The sequence below is a fragment of the Zootermopsis nevadensis genome, unplaced genomic scaffold, assembly GCF_977971745.1.
Source record: "Zootermopsis nevadensis isolate Lab colony 2312 unplaced genomic scaffold, Znev_1.0 Znev_ptg000001l, whole genome shotgun sequence".
In the NCBI taxonomy this organism is placed as follows: Eukaryota; Metazoa; Arthropoda; class Insecta; order Blattodea; family Termopsidae; genus Zootermopsis; species Zootermopsis nevadensis.
The window spans coordinates 1143471-1159606 of NW_028259133.1; the positions used below are offsets into that span (position 1 = coordinate 1143471).

General features: G+C 38.3%; 1 protein-coding gene across 3 annotated transcripts in view; it reads right to left on the minus strand.

The window, feature by feature from the left end:
• Positions 1–16136, minus strand: part of aux (cyclin-G-associated kinase) — a 42874-nt gene that overhangs the window by 12161 nt on the left and 14577 nt on the right. For 2 of the 3 annotated variants that reach the window (XM_087345884.1, XM_087345931.1), the window contains exons 14-22: positions 13924–14029; positions 12262–12449; positions 10458–10651; positions 8618–8751; positions 7744–7885; positions 6274–6506; positions 5055–5238; positions 3834–3985; positions 2381–2540 (exon numbers count right to left, since the gene is read on the minus strand). In XM_087345884.1, the coding sequence (XP_087202010.1) occupies positions 2381–2540; positions 3834–3985; positions 5055–5238; positions 6274–6506; positions 7744–7885; positions 8618–8751; positions 10458–10651; positions 12262–12449; positions 13924–14029 (1493 nt within the window). The remainder of the gene's footprint in view (positions 1–2380; positions 2541–3833; positions 3986–5054; positions 5239–6273; positions 6507–7743; positions 7886–8617; positions 8752–10457; positions 10652–12261; positions 12450–13923; positions 14030–16136) is intronic. The other variant, XM_087345970.1, reaches the window with a different exon arrangement.

Sequence of the window (16136 nt, forward strand, 5' to 3'; positions counted from 1 at the left end):
GTTAGAAATACTTAGTAAAACAATCTACTGTTATCACTGTTTATTCTAAAAACCAAACAAAACTAATAAGTGTGCTCTACTGGTAAAATTGCAGGGTTAGTGAATGTTAAAGCAGACTGTACAAATAGTTCTCACTACATCAGACAGAGTTAAACTACATAAAAAGATTATCATTGTTAAAACAAAGACAAGTGCTGGAGAACAGCATAATTATACAGCTAATTATGTATAATTTTAAAAGAGACTTCAGGAAAATCCTTTGTCTAAAAATGTCTCAATAATTATGTTTGGAACAATACATAGTACACCAGGGAATGATTTCTTTTCTGACATTTATTTGTGAAGACCATTACTGCTCCTTGCTAAGTACTTTTCACTCTTACAAACAAACGTTTTCACGTCATTATTCATGATCAGATGTATTGAGACCCAGAGTGAAATAGAAGGTTGGGGCATTTAACACACACTTTTATTTACTGAAACCATCCAATATCGACAAAACACTTTTATCATACTGCAGGAACCACGAAATCATAATCATGGTCAGTTTGGGAGATCTAAAAGCAGACTGAACAATCTCAGACTGCCCACAGTTTCAGAAAAGTTTAGAAACCAATTAAGTTTAGTTTAGTTTAGTTCCTATGGAGCACAGGGTCTCCTTTTGGAGGTTTCATAGTCTTTAAAACGTGCATTTAACCCTCAGACGTGGTTTTACGTGTACACACGCGGGCATTTAAATTAAAGTTCTTGTGGTTTTACGTATACACACGCGAGCCTCAAAGCCTAATTTAAAACGCCCATAAGTATGGAATAAATAACGCCAGCGCGATGAGGTTTGTTCTCGCCTGTTGTGGAAATAAAGCTCTATGTGTATACATGTGGCAACAGGGTTACATTCCAATGACCTGCAAGGGAGAGTCTAAAAATAAACGCCTGACCTGGTAGTTTACAATGGCTTTCTCTTCGACAAGTCGACCCTTGACGGAGCTTGAAGAAATACAAGTTTTAAATGAAGTTTTAGAAGATGATAGTATAAGTGAATATAGTTCGGACGATGATAGTGTATTTGACATTGATTATACACAGTTTGTGACACCGGGAACTGTCGTGTTTAGCGATAGTGATTGTGATAATGGTAGTGGTGGTCGACAGGACGACATCGTACATGCAGGTGTGGTTTCCAACAAGTTTTTGTGGGAAAATATAGACTCATTTCCTGCTTCACGAGAAGCATTTTGTAATGTATGTGGTCCCCAGTTCGACACTGCTGAACTAGATGTCGTGAGTTCATTCAAAAATATTTTCGATATAGCACTTGTGCAGCACATTGCTGATCAAACCAACAGATATGCTCAGCAAGAAATATCAAAAAGTGCCCATCCTCTCACATTTCGCTCTAGGATTAGGAAGTGGCAAGATGTCACAGTAGACAAAATTTACGTTCTTTTGGCTCTATTTATGTTGATGGGCATTGTGCAAAAGCCTACACTTAGATCTTACTATTCAAAGAACCGGCTGTTGTACACTCCGTTTTTTTCTGAAACTAAACTTCTAATCGACTTGCTTCCACTGCTCACACATCTCATCTTATAAGGTAAGATTATAAAACCATCTTTTAAGAGGATTTCAGTGAAAAATTCATAATTATATCTCATATAGTTCAAAAGTTATGAAAAAAAGAGTATTTTACAGCAAAATTTAAACGGGCATTTAAAAATACTACCGCAGGAACAGCACGACAGCAGTATATGCGGGGTATTTAAACTACCACGTCGACGGGTTAAGAGTAGTGAGTGACCAGCCCACTGACTGCACAAATTCTACTCACTCCTGATTTGACTGCCAGAGCCATCTAGCAATGAAGCAGTGAATCAGGAGAGACTTGGGTGAGAAATGGCCGCTGAATTTTGCTTACGAAACATCTCGCATCATGCTCGCAAGGTTCTTTTACATGCCGTAAATCTACGACATAGGACCACCGGCTTTACTTCCCCTCCGAAAGAAGTTGTGCTACGGATTTTTATCACCCTTAAAAATCCATCGACCTTGGCCGGGATTGAACCCGCGAACCTTGGGTCCAGTGGCGAGCACGCTAACCACTAGTCCACCAAGGGCGACTGAAACCAATTAAGGGTACTTACAATCCTGTTCAGAATTGACCAATATTATTTACCATCACGGTGCCACAAAATGATCATTTGATGCATTAAATATTTGTGAAGCAATGAAACAACAGTGGATAAAGATCACTTCTGCACTGTAAAGAAACAGGATACGGCACAGCTGTACCAAAAACAGAGGGAAATGGATAACAATTGGGGGGGGGGGGGGGGGAGAGAGAGAGAGAGAAAGAAATCTGGATACAAGAAATATGACATACCAGCTGTGTCCTGTTGCTTATTGAATACGGAGTCAAAGTGTGCCCTACTGTAGTCTGCAACACGAGCTGATTCTTGAGCTGGAGACTTGGCTGTGTGGTGTGGCGTGCCAACAGGCGTGCTGTAGCCCGGCATGGGTGATGTTGTGCCAGGTGCACCTCCCTGCAACATTCTCCTTGCCTTAGTCATTCTTTATAACAAAAATCATTATTAGCTGGCACCAACAAGTTTGTACCACAACTTCCAAGCACATTTATTATTAAAAGATTTTGACAGGGCCAAATCTTTTTTTTAGGTACCTCATCATACACTTCAGTATATACAATTGGGAGGAGGCATTTATGAGGATTCTTCATCATTTAAATACTGACGTGGGAAGGCAAGAGGGAGTCAAGCTCAGTCCTATGGATGATATGAAGCTTTCACTGTGATGAAACGTTAATAAAATATTCCTGGGCTATCAGCCGCGTCAGCTGATTATAACTCAATAGTGATGTGGCGTAATGACATCACTATCCTGATGATGATCTCTGAAACATCGAGTTTCAATCAACTGACACGGCTGATAGCCCAAGAAGATTTTATTAATGAAATGAAATTGTGAAAGTGTAAAATGGCTGAAGGGTGTATAATGTGAATACTGTGAGGACACATTATTTATTTGGATAGTGCAAAATGAATGTAAAAATGGAACAGCAACTGACATTGAAGAACAAAGTACTCGACCAGCATATCAATGACCAATTTTGAACACTAAATATTGGTATTATCTGGTTCAAAACATTAGATTATAATGAGGATGAATGCAGTATAAAATGGTATTATTACATAAGTTGTTAAGTTCAAATGCTTTTGCGTTTGTTTTTACTGCCCACCCTGCTTTACAATGTTCAGGAGTAGAGACTTAAACTTAAACTCCAAGTTAAGACTACTCAGATGTTTCATTCTCTCTGTGCTTTTATACGGCGCTGAAAAGTGGACGTTGACTGAAGCTTCTTCAAAAAAGTTGGAGGCCTTCGAAATGTGTTTGTACCGACGTATTCTCAGAATTTCCTGGACTGACCGTGTAACCAACAAAAAAGTTCTCGAGAAACTCCGCAAAGACGTCGAGGTTGTTAACTCCATAAAAAAGAGAAAGTTGGAGTATTTCGGTCATATCATGAGAAATAGTGATAGATACGGGCTGCTTCAGCTGATAATCCAGGGAAAAGTATTCAGAAAGAGGGGACCTGGCAGGCCAAGAATCTCCTGGCTTCAGAACCTAAAAACTTGGTTCTCGACATCCACTGGAGGGCTGTTTCGAGCAGCAGCCAGCAAAGCTCAAATTGCTATGCTGATCGCCAACATCCGGAACGGATAGGCACTTTAAGAAGATGAAGAACCCTGTTTTAACACCAATAGCGCTGATAGACAAAGTGTGGCACTCCAAGTGGGATGACTGTAGTTATATTTCACCTGTGGTGTCCAACTGGAAGGTCTGTGCTGGGGTGAAGAACCTTGGTTAATAGGACTTCCTGCCCTTGGTGTTCCATTCATAGGTGTAGTAGGCTTAGATCCACCTGTCCATCCACTTGTGGATCCAACACCTAACCCAGCTGTCAGATTACCTGGGAAACACAAAAACTGCACATAACCACTTGTTGCTGCTCCACATTTGTACAATGAGAATGACAAGTTTCATCTTCTGCCGCTTATCTCACTAATTTTTTTCTGGGTATGATGAACTACAGAGTTGGACCTGGTACTGTTATAACAGCCGGACTTCTCTCATCCAGGTGGTAGCTCCATGCGGGATTCAGACCCACAATTATGATCACTACACTGAATTACTGAATTATTTGAAACCCTCCATTTGTTTTTACCGTGCATAATATTGTGTGAAAGATGGTGGAAGCTAGTGCAAACCAAAAGCACATTTTTCTCAGTAATGAAGAAACTGACATGAAGGTACTTGTAGACCACAGTGAATTAGAAAATGAACCTAAGCCACAGCACGGAAGTGATCAAGAATGCAATGTTCAAACAAAATGAAGCCCTTCGCTGGTATATGGCCGTTACAAGTCACAAAGAATTATACATAAACTGAAAAATGGGATTTACTTCTCAGGGAAATAGCCCTGCTGGCCAAAATCTCAGGGGATTAAGAACCCTGAAAGTGCAAGCTCCTGGGATCATTTCACCCCTTGGTGAAGCCCTAGGTTCGCCTAGTTCTGATGGGGGTCAGCTAATGATGTCATAATTTCCTCCCCAAACTTACTGTCCACTTATACTCAAAACAGAATACAATACTTAATGAACTTTCACAATACAAACTACAGAAAGCAGTACACATATATATACTCCATAGTGCCAAACTTGTGGAAAGTCAAACATTCAGAAGCATGAAGAATTCCAGCAAAAGGTATTAATAACCTTCAGCAATACAGAAATTTGACCCACTCCTATATTTGAATAAATACCAAGAGAAATGGGGACTTTCCAAACCTCTTCACTGAACAGATACATATGATATGTTCAGGCTTCCAGTAATGTCCATGATATACAATTCCACAGAGTTCTCCTGCTTTCTGAGTCATCTGATCCATTCATTTCTCATACTCATTACAATAATATAACAGGGTTAATACTGCATATGGCAGCATCAAATGACCTGCGAATGTGCTGTCGGCAACTTACCAAGATCTGCAAAGGGGTCCCGAGTTTTACTTTCAAGATTGGGAGTGCTGGCATTGCGGGGGATTGATGTGCCAGAAGGTGCAAGATCAGGTCCTTCAGGTCGTGAAAATCCATCCCAACCTCCAAGCAAGTTTGATGATTGGGATCCAGCCACATGATTGGAGACAAAGTTGGGTAAAGAATTCTGGGGGGGAAAAAACCAGGCATTTGAAATATGAGACAATTTTATAACTGCACATTACTCAAAGAAGTCGTACACAGTGAGTGAGCGAAAGAGGTGGAACATAAACCCAACGATAGAGCAATAGATTTTTGCGAGAAACAAACCAGATGCGCATCATACTTGAGGTACTGATTTGGGTAGCACAAAATGCCACATGTGAGAATACACAACATGCATTTGTAGACTTCTTAACATCATACGTGAAGAAGACATGTTGGCCATCAGGTGATGCAAGTAGCATGACCTTCAAACATTCCCCTTCCTTGCAACAGGAAGAGTGGCAGCATGCCAAACTCTGCAGGACATTTCCTGCTCTATTTAGCATCCTCAGCTGTGCTATTTCTCATTGCAATTGGTTTTCTGTGCTGTCAGAGTCAACCACACTTATCCATGTCAGTTTGCACTCCACAGAAGTGATTTTGTCTCAGTTCATTATGGCAACAGCAGCAAGGACCTCTGAAACGTCGGCAAACTTCTACCAGACTACACGGCACAACAACCCAAAAGGCAGCCATCTTCAAGCAAGTTTATTCTCAAAACATTACAAAAGTTGGGGCCACATAGCATCTGGATTTCAGCACTCATGGAAGCAAAAAAACAGATATTTACAGCTATATGACATGAAAGTTAATTCAAAGTTTACAGACTGGAGGAACCGCTTTGTGTTATTGTTTCATCTGTATATCCTTGCTCTCCCTCATATATTTTGCCTGATCAGAAGTTTCCTTAAAATTCATATTATATATACGCAACACAAAGAATTAATCTCATGGATACCTATAACTTTTATTTGAAACTTCTTTTATTAATGTGAGACACATCTTCAAGTGTTAGTCCTAACTGAATGATAAAAACAATGTTTATAATTTTTGCAAGTAAGGGTCTCCCATGACAAACTTCATAAAAATCAGACATACATACATACTTGTAGAGTTAAAAAAAGCATTTATTTTAATTCCTTTTATAAAAGAAAACTATAAAGTTGTACATTTATACCTGAGAATTTGTACCGCCAAATGGATCGAAGAGCAGGTCTGAATTTTTTAACTCCTGAGATGGATTATTTGTTTGTCCTCCCTGAAGCAAATCTTCAAGTCCTAATCCTCCTGCACCAAAGCTGGTTGTGGACGCTGGCTGAGCAAATGCACCCAACAAATCTACATTGCTCTGTGGCTTATGATTTGGAGCCACGTTCAGCAGATCTATGTCACCTTGCTGACTGTCTGCATCTGTAAGAACAGGGGGAATAGTTGAACTATTACTACGAAAGCTTACTCTTTTGTTAATGTCAGCGGTTTTAAACTAAAAACATTCCCTCAACAGCATGAGTGTTTTGACCTTATCTGTTCCATCACTCTGTTGAATATGATGCCCCTCTCAACAGAGCTTAGGGCATCCAATTCCCCTTGACATATAATCCACTGTTTACAAAAGCATTCAAGTTCTGCTCGTTTCATGTTTATTGAAATAAATACATAGTGTAGGGCTCATCTTGGCACCTAGAAATTTTGGTGTGGTGATTATTTTTAACTTAGGTCTGTTTTCTTTTTATAAATTCTTAGCTCAGTAATGACTGCATCCAAGAACTGCCAGTCTTGGGCAGCAAGCAATTTGAATATCAAAATCTTTGTTTAGTGGTCAGTTTCAATTGTATTTATTACTATAAACTGTTAGTTGGTAGCTATTCCATTTGCCTTGTGTGCTGATCAATCCACATCCAAGGCAAACAGCAAACCCAACACAGCAGACTTGATAAACGACACAATGTGACCCTGGTTTAAATGTATGTTTATTGTTCATAACCATGCTTAAAATATTTGCCTATGCTGAGGGTTCAAATTTGCAGTGACATCTGTGAGCAAGAAAACTAAAAGCAACATCCCACTCTCAGTCCTAATTTAGGGGCCTCTTGACTGGTCTTCAAACAACGTAATTTTTTTTTAATGTAAATGAGGCATCAGAAAATAAAAGGAAAGCAAAACAATCCAAAGTGTTCGCAGAAGTCTTTCCTTCAACTGGCCAGCTTCAAACAGCAGGACGGAGGAAATTCCAATAGTGATGGAATTTGTCAAATGTTAAAATTATTTTGTTCATCATTAAAATACAAAAACCCTTATGGCAAAGAACTGTCTAGCTCTTACGCCAAAGACAATCAATCATGTCCTGATGCATATTACAAACGACACTCATACTCACATGCCCACAATCAAATAAGACTAGAAATATAGATTAAATGCGGCCATCTTTTTCTCAATTTCATTTTACAATTACCTTAACAAACTAAGGGGCTACCAGCTGGACTCAAACCGCAGGGTTTAACTATTAGCAGTGAGCTACTGTGACACATGCCTAGCTGGATCGTGTGTAGTCAATGACACAAGGTTGATATAAGTTAACTACTTATCTATCATGCATCTGACAGTTCTTCACATTTATAAAACCTACTACATAAGTGTAAAGACAAACCTGCTGAATTAAATCCTCCTCTACTGATACCTCCTATATCCAAAAGTGTAGCTTCTGTCTCCTGTGGGGGTGGAACACGTCTTGAAGTGGGTGTATCATCACTACCACTGTCCAAAAGATCTTCCACTTCTTCAGGATTCACCTATTAAAAGGAAAAGTTGCATGTAACATGCTCTAATCACTCAGTAGACGCTCTGCACAGAAGATTTCATTGCCGCAATCTTGTTTAAAAGGCCTAACCTAACCTGACAAATCTACCAGGATTTAAACAGATATGATTGTACAACAAATATCAATATAACATAAAGATACACTGAATGTACCTTAAAATATATAATATAATTCAGGTCTATACACAAACTTTATTTACAGATTTTAAAATTTAAAATTTAAAATTTGCGCTATTCATCGTTACTACGATGTTACAATACTGCGCCTTCATTTACTACATGTTTCGATGCGTAGCATCATCTTCAGGTTTTTCCTTTAAAACTACATCATATTACAATGCAAGTTTTTCAATTTATTCATCTGTTTTGTAAATTATTATAGTATGTGTTAAACTGAATGTACCTTCATTACCACAAAAGAAGTTCCATCTCTCTTTTCCCCCTCCCACCTTTCCTATCACTGCCTGTTACATACATCACATTCCAGTTCACTTTGTGCGGCAAGGAACATTCGACCTTACTGCTTTAGCTGTGGTAAATGGGTTATCATTTACAGTACAACCAACAAACTGATCAGCACCGCATAACACTAACAAACTTTAATTAAATCATGACAACGAAGGTAATTAGGCTGGGGAAGAAAGACATCAGGGTTATGGAATTGTTGTATGTGCCCCTTCTGTCACATTCCAGCACGTACTTACCCTGTGTTGTGTCGCTTGTTCATCTGAAACTTCATCCCTGTATTCCCTGGACAGAGTTGGTGGAGTTGGCCTTTGTGGGGGCTTGGTAGGTCGTGCTGCAGGTACAGGAGAACCATGTGAAGCCGGATGGCTCACTGAAGTCAGGAATAAGACATACTTTTTTCATCTAAGAAGATTCTTGCAACTCATACACCACCTATTCATATTCTGGGCTTATTTACATGAATTCTTCCAAAGCTCCAAAGGATATTAAATTATTTAATAAAGGCAACGATGATGCTGATCACTGCATAGTAATGAATAAAAATGGCACAGCACGTCTCTCACCTCAGTTTCTAATACAACACACATAAGTGCTGCACAATGGAAGACTTCGACCTTAACTCTCCTACTCTGCACATGTGGAATATTTATTGCAAAACCCTAATGAAGGAGTGACTCTCCAAGCAGAAGTTTATAATAAAAAATTACAAAATAAAACCTTAAAATAGCACATGAATATTTCATCTCATATTCCTCCAGACTCACAACTAAACTTCAAGCTACAGAAGAGGCCCTATCAGAAGGCTGAATATATGATAACTAAGAGACCGTACTGTAAGTTAATCCCCTTCAAAGCAATTTTCTTCGCACATAATCATGAACAGCTGTTTTGCTGCACTCGGTTATATTTTTCCAATCATCATAAAATATTGGCCTTTCAAGGTAGTTTCAAAATTTTGGGAACAGCCAAGTCACATGAAGCAGAATGCAGTGAGCAGGAAGTTGTCTGACTTGTGAAATACTGTGTTGCGCTAAATGTGCTGCATAAGCAGAGCAGAGCAGACAAGAAAATTTGTCACGGTAACTTTGCCACTTGCTGGAATCACTTCTGCAGCAATGCATCATGGTGACATCCCAACACTTGTAAACAAACCTATGTTTCATCACCTGATTTGATATTATCAAAGACATCATCATTGACTTGTGGACACTGAAGCAAGTCAGAAGTCACAGACAAGCATTTTTATTCTTCTTAACTGTATCAGAACTAGTGGAATGAACTTAGTTGAAACACGTTTCATTCCAAAATCTCTTCTTTTAAAGTGGCCTGACGTAAATCGTAAGAAATTCTTATCTCTTCAGAAAACTGACAGACAGTATTATGCCATTTCACAATAAATCACACATTTCAAGCACAGATTCAATATTTCTTATGGTGAAAGGATGACAAGATCACTGTTACTTTCAACACAAACCTATCCTCATTGAAACGACAGACCCACTCAAAAACTCACGCTGAGCAAATTGCTGCATCACCAAATGTTGTGTCAAGTGATATATTTCAGTCTTATCTTTCCAGGTTTCTTGTGAAGTGTAGTGCACACACCTTCTGAATTCTTGAACACGATTAAATTAACATATGACCAAAACACTCTGACTTTAAATTTTGACCACAAGAGACTGAAGCAAGTTACCTCACCTGAAACAAACCTCTGTCAAAATAAACATAAATTGAGGCTAAAGTCATCACTGCTCATTCATCATGTTATGAAGCTGTACGAGGGAGTGGAGATAAGGCTCCACACCCTTAATTTGGCACTGCATTTAGGTAAGTAGTAAGATAAATGTTTTGGCTGATTTTTTCCTGTGTAAGGGCATCTGGAACCCACTGGAGAAGAGGTTGGGAGGACACCCAAACCGGTCTGCACATGGTGGCAAAGGGAAAAATGTGTCTTTGCTACAGATTGAACTCCAGTCATCCAGCCAGACTAAGCAATCCTTACTCACAAATCCGTGCCAAAAACGTACGATTCAAAATCGATCGCTTAATATTTTTCATGTACTTCCTGAAACTTACCAAATGTGTCAAAATTCTCATCCTTTTCTATACGGGCTGAAAACAGACAGTCAGGCAAAATATTGCGGGCAGCGTGTCCTGTCCAAGCAGGTTGTTTGGTTGAGCAGCATTCATCCTCAGCAACAAATATATTGATAACAGCAGTAAATCTCTCCTGATAGTGGTCTTGTTCACCAATATCATCTAGATCTGATCTGCACACACAAATTTAAAAGTATCTACATTTACATTCCAAAATATAGTTTCACGTATATTTTTCCTGTAATTACCTGCTTTTGTATGTATGATACAACTGTACTTTTGAGTAACTTTTTCTACCTCTTAAATCTTGAACAGGATAACAAATTTAACACATACTGATCACAAAATCTAGGGTAACTTCAAAGAAGTTACAACCTCTCTTACTTTCTGCATATGGCTGAGGAGAGTCAAGCAGTGTCTAACATGAATGCAGTCCTAACCCGTGGCAAATATGTGTACAAACATCACTAAAGAACTGTAAATAGAAAGCCTTCCCTTCCAGCAGCATGAAAGACAAGTCTGTAAGTAAATCTGATAAACTAGCCTATGCATTGGATATAGCAAGAAAGATAAATAACTTTGCACTGTGATACTAAGATCGAAATCACCAGATTCCACCTCAGTTACCTCTTGAGTCACTGTGCACACTTATAAGAATACAGATTCTTGGCGGACAAAATAAGCATTAATGTGTTTATCAAAGGCCCGTGAAAATTAACAGTAAAAACACATATTACAGCAACTCCTTCAATTAACATGCCAAAAGCCAATGATGAACATTTAAGTTACCCACAAAGAAAAGAAAACCCATTTATACATGTTCATTATAACTTGTTCACTCTGTAACATTTTTAAGGACATTAAAATTATGAAACACTACATTTTTGCACATATGAAGAGATGATCTTATCTAATATTTATATTCGGAACAGAACTCTTTTCTGAAAACCAAAATCTACATCCTTCCCTCAGAATCAGAGATGAACATTCACACCTACTTAAAACCAATGGCAAAAAAAAGTGTTTTCTAAAGAACTAATTTTGGGGGACTCAATGATGGCATGCATGTCCCAAATTTAATCTGCTCTGTTTTAAAACCTGTCTTTATTGGAAAATTTCTCTGGTCCTCAGGAGAGAGATTAAAACCAATGCAAAATTACTTCTAATAAATAAAAATTCGACAAGGGAAGAGTTGTCTCTCATACTTACCAAGCACCAGTCTATGAAGACGTATGGGGAAGTGGAGGTATAGCTCCACCCACTCTAAACCTCTGAACTAGGTAGAGGAAAGTGATCAGCTTCTCGCTCTGTCCACTTTACCCCTGGGGAAATATTCCCAGTACCATCTGGAGAGGAGGCTGGGTGTACCCCAGAGCTGGTTTGGACTCAATGGCTAAGAGAAAATCTTTTACTCCTGCCAGGAACTGAACCTTAGTCATTCAGACTATAGTCTAGTCACTACACTGACTAAGCTACATACAAATACAAAGTGGGTCCTTTGCTCATTGAAACTTATGAGGTCATATTTTGTTAATTTTGTTGTTAGGTGTGCAAAGTACAAGGTCTGAGACACCGTCAGGTTCAGATGAGAGGTAACATTCTTAACTTAGTATGAGATGTGTTACATTTCTTGCCACACATTTCTATCTTTTCCTGAATATTCACATTTACAGTCTGTTTGCAAAATACACCAAAAACAAACATTATTACAAAACTTTACATAAAGATTGGTAAAATGAAAGAAAATGTGTGTAAAAAAGATCAAAATTATCGCAGTACTTACTTTGTGTACTTGAGGCTAGTCTCTTCTTCAGCGATGAAGCCTGTATGAAATTGAATTTGTGCAATTTTAATTCCAGTTGGCCTCCCAGAAGAAATGACTCCTCCAAGTGTGTTGCGTGCATGATAGGCCACTAGCGTGATGTCTCCCATAACAGTCACGTTCAAGGGGAGTGTCACCTGGAACACGACCTGAACCTCATCACCTGTTGTGTTTCACATTTTACAGTATAATCTGAGGTTCCTCTTACAGGTAACACATCCTCTGTTGGGTGTTTAAATTTCACTGCAAATCTGTGTGCCAACGTTAGCTAAGCATGTCCAACTGGACAGGGGAAAGGGTGCTTCATTCAATGTAAGTAAAAATTTTATGCATATTTCAACACCTCAATGCTTGCACTATCATATGATCATATGTGAAGGTTTTGAGGTAAATGAATGATAGTGGCTTCTTCAACTAGTATTTTATATTTATAAAGCCTGTTCTATCAACTCTCACTGAACAATTGGTTTTTCCGCCTCTTCCTGAGATGACGTCTATTTCTTTCACCACAAGATCTAATATACATGTCTCCCCCCTCAATTTCTGTGAGAGAAACATTTTTAAGAATGACAAATAGATGTCTTCAATTTTATATTTGTGTGATTCAGAATTATCACTTTTTTAAATCATTGTCTATTAATTTATATACTGGTTCCTCCCACTCCAGAAGAAGTCTCACACACAACTAACTGTTGTTGAGTACATCAATACACCAATATTCATGACTGGAGGAAGATAACATCACTAGAAGTGTAAGACTTGAGGTTCTCACAGCGGTGAGTATGAAGATTTCTGTCTTCTGGGTTGTTGCGCTGTGTAGTCTGGTCGATGTTAACCAACGTTTCAGAGGTCATACTGCCTCCGTCATCAGGGCGATGAGTCATTGCTCTGATAATGGAGGAAACAACCATCTCTTAAATGTCGTTCATCGCCCTGATGACGGAGGCAGTATGACCTCTGAAACGTTGGTTAACATCGACCAGACTACACAGCGCAATAACCCAGAAGACAGAAATCTTCATCACTAGAAGTCTCAGTAAAGGCACATTCTTTTAAACACCTTGACATATACCTTGAACCTGCTTACTCAAAACACCTATCCAAAATTAATTCAAAGATATCACAACTAACCCCTCGTGTTGGGATATCAAAGAAGCAGATCATTAGTCTCTTAATTTTCATGCAAATTACTTGTGGATCACACACATATAGCTTAATAATTAGACATTAACAAGAATATGGCATAGCAGGCAGCCATTTAAAATTAAAACAAGGAGTTAATACCTTAAACATATCACAAAAATGTCTACATAGGTACAATATTTGAGGTTTCCATGGTAACACTGTGATTCCCTCCCCTTCCCTGAGTCTCCCTATTGGTGCAGACTATTCTGTCCTCATTCCTGAACTTTAAACAGCCCAAACTCCCCAGCATGCCCTTCCTCTGACTCCAGTACCGCTACTTAAGCCCTGAAGATGGAGAAAGCATGTTTCTCCAGAATCTACCTATTTATCGACACAGTAAAGGAACCTAGAGAAATACTGTTATCTTTACCTAACCTGAAATCTCACAAACTGAAAGGTCAAGGTCAATAATATTATGTTCACGAGAAGATAGCTTACCTTCCCTTCAGTAATATTGAAGAGACGCATCCTTTCATACTCCTGAAGAGTTGATAACACCCTGTCTTCCCCCTGGTACACTTCTACATAAGGTCGACAACCATCCCTGAAAGAGATTTATTATTTATATGTTTTGATTACAGCAGTAACTATCAACATCTTTCTGTGAATGGTGGACTTGCACTGAAAGTTTCTTGGAGTCTATGAAGGGAGTAATATTTGACTCTTAATCCTCTATAGATAACTTTTTGATACACTGAGTAAGTGCACCACTAACAAAAGGCATTAGTAAAAGAAGTAAATGCCTTTTTAAAGAATTCAAAGAACTCAGCACCTCAACATGACACTTCAAGGATGCTACAGCCCTGAAGTGAGGGCAATGTTAAAATGCCTGTCGTGTTTGAAAATTTAAATTATACATTCTTTGAAAGTGTCATATTTTACCATCGAACTATGACACGCTGAGCTATCTGTGCAAGCTCAGAGTACAAAACGATAGTTAGGATGTACAAGAAGACTGAAAAGGCATAATCCATGCCACAACACATACTTTCCACATGCAATCTTTGAACCTTTGTATTCTGAATGCTGCTAGCTGAAATAGAAAATCATTGTAAATTACATACAGATCTACTACAAAAACATCCTTATACGTACTGTCCCCATAAGCACTGTAACAGATCACAGACAATATAAAAATATTGGCATATGTTTTGAATACAAGGTAAAATTTATTCATAAACTCTCACTTATCCTATCTTTAAGTAGTTTCCGTTATTACACTTAAAATAACGTATGTTTCAAATTTATTTTTTCTTTCCCACAGATTAATTTGCTTATCAGAAACTGATTTTTGAGAGAACAGCGAAGTTTCAAATACGGGGCCTGGGCCTTAACTTTGCTTCCATTACAAACTATTTAATATATGCAATATATATTATACATGTGTCAGGATTTCTCTTAACCTGTTAACTTTAGAGAAAAAGTAATCACACTTTAAAAATTTTATTTGTAGCTTTACATATCAAGTTTTCTTTATGTTGTCTCTCAAGTTAATGTTATTCTATAATATTCTAAAACAATGAATTTAGCTCTCTGCTAGTGCACTGGATCTACATGCAGACAGCTGTCATCGAATCTTGGAAAAGACAAATTTTTATTGTTTCGTGCAGCCACTGTGTTGTTCTAAACTGAACAAAGAATTACTGTAATGAAAAGTTGTATATTTTTTAAAGATCTGCTACTACACATCATTTCAACATTATATATTAAGTGATGTTACTGTTGCTTATACTTCACAAGTTTGTGCATGTCATGTTAGTATTACTAACTGCAGGATACTAAAAAGTACAGGCCTGGGGCAGCCTCCAATGGCATAATGTCTGTACCAAATCTCCTCAAAATCCATCCAATGGTTCTCTAGCTGAAACATGTGGACAGATGGACAGACAGACATGCACATTCACATTGCTGAAAGAATAGATAACAATTAAGAAAGGATGATCGCTGACAAAAAAGGATTTGTATCTGAGATTTCAGGTACTCACAGCAGTGAGCATAATGATGGCTGCTTTCTGGGTTGTTATGCCATGTAGTATGGCAGACATATTTACCCACGCTTGAGAGGTGCTTGCTGCCTCCGTCATCAGGGCAATGAGTCATTGCTCTGATAATGGAGGAAACAACCATCTCTTAAATGTCGTTCATCTTCTACCGGACTACGTGGCACAACAACACAGACGTGTTTCTGGGTGAATACATGCTCAATATGGTATGATGTCTGGATAAGAACAGTTTATAGACGTCTACTTTCCTTCTAAAAAAATACTGCTATGTTTACTAATACAGGCACTGTGTGGACGTTAAGGAAGCAATACTCAGAATATTGAGCACAAAAAGTTATGATTCAGGAACAATGATGAAGAGTATGAACTACTGTTCAAATACAATTGTATTTTGGAGTGTGATTAGTTCATAGCTGACAAGATCATCAAATCATCCTTTCAGGGCAACTTAAAAATTTCACAGCTCATTTGTGACACTTGTTCCATTTGTCAAAAAAACAAAAGATGTTCATGATTATTAGGCACAAAATCCAAGTCTTGCAGTCTTTGTGACCCTGAATGCACAAATGTGTGGACCAGGGCACTGAAAAAGGGGGCAGAGGAGACATAGAAGGAAGAAAATGATAAGATAGAGGAGATAAGAAAAAA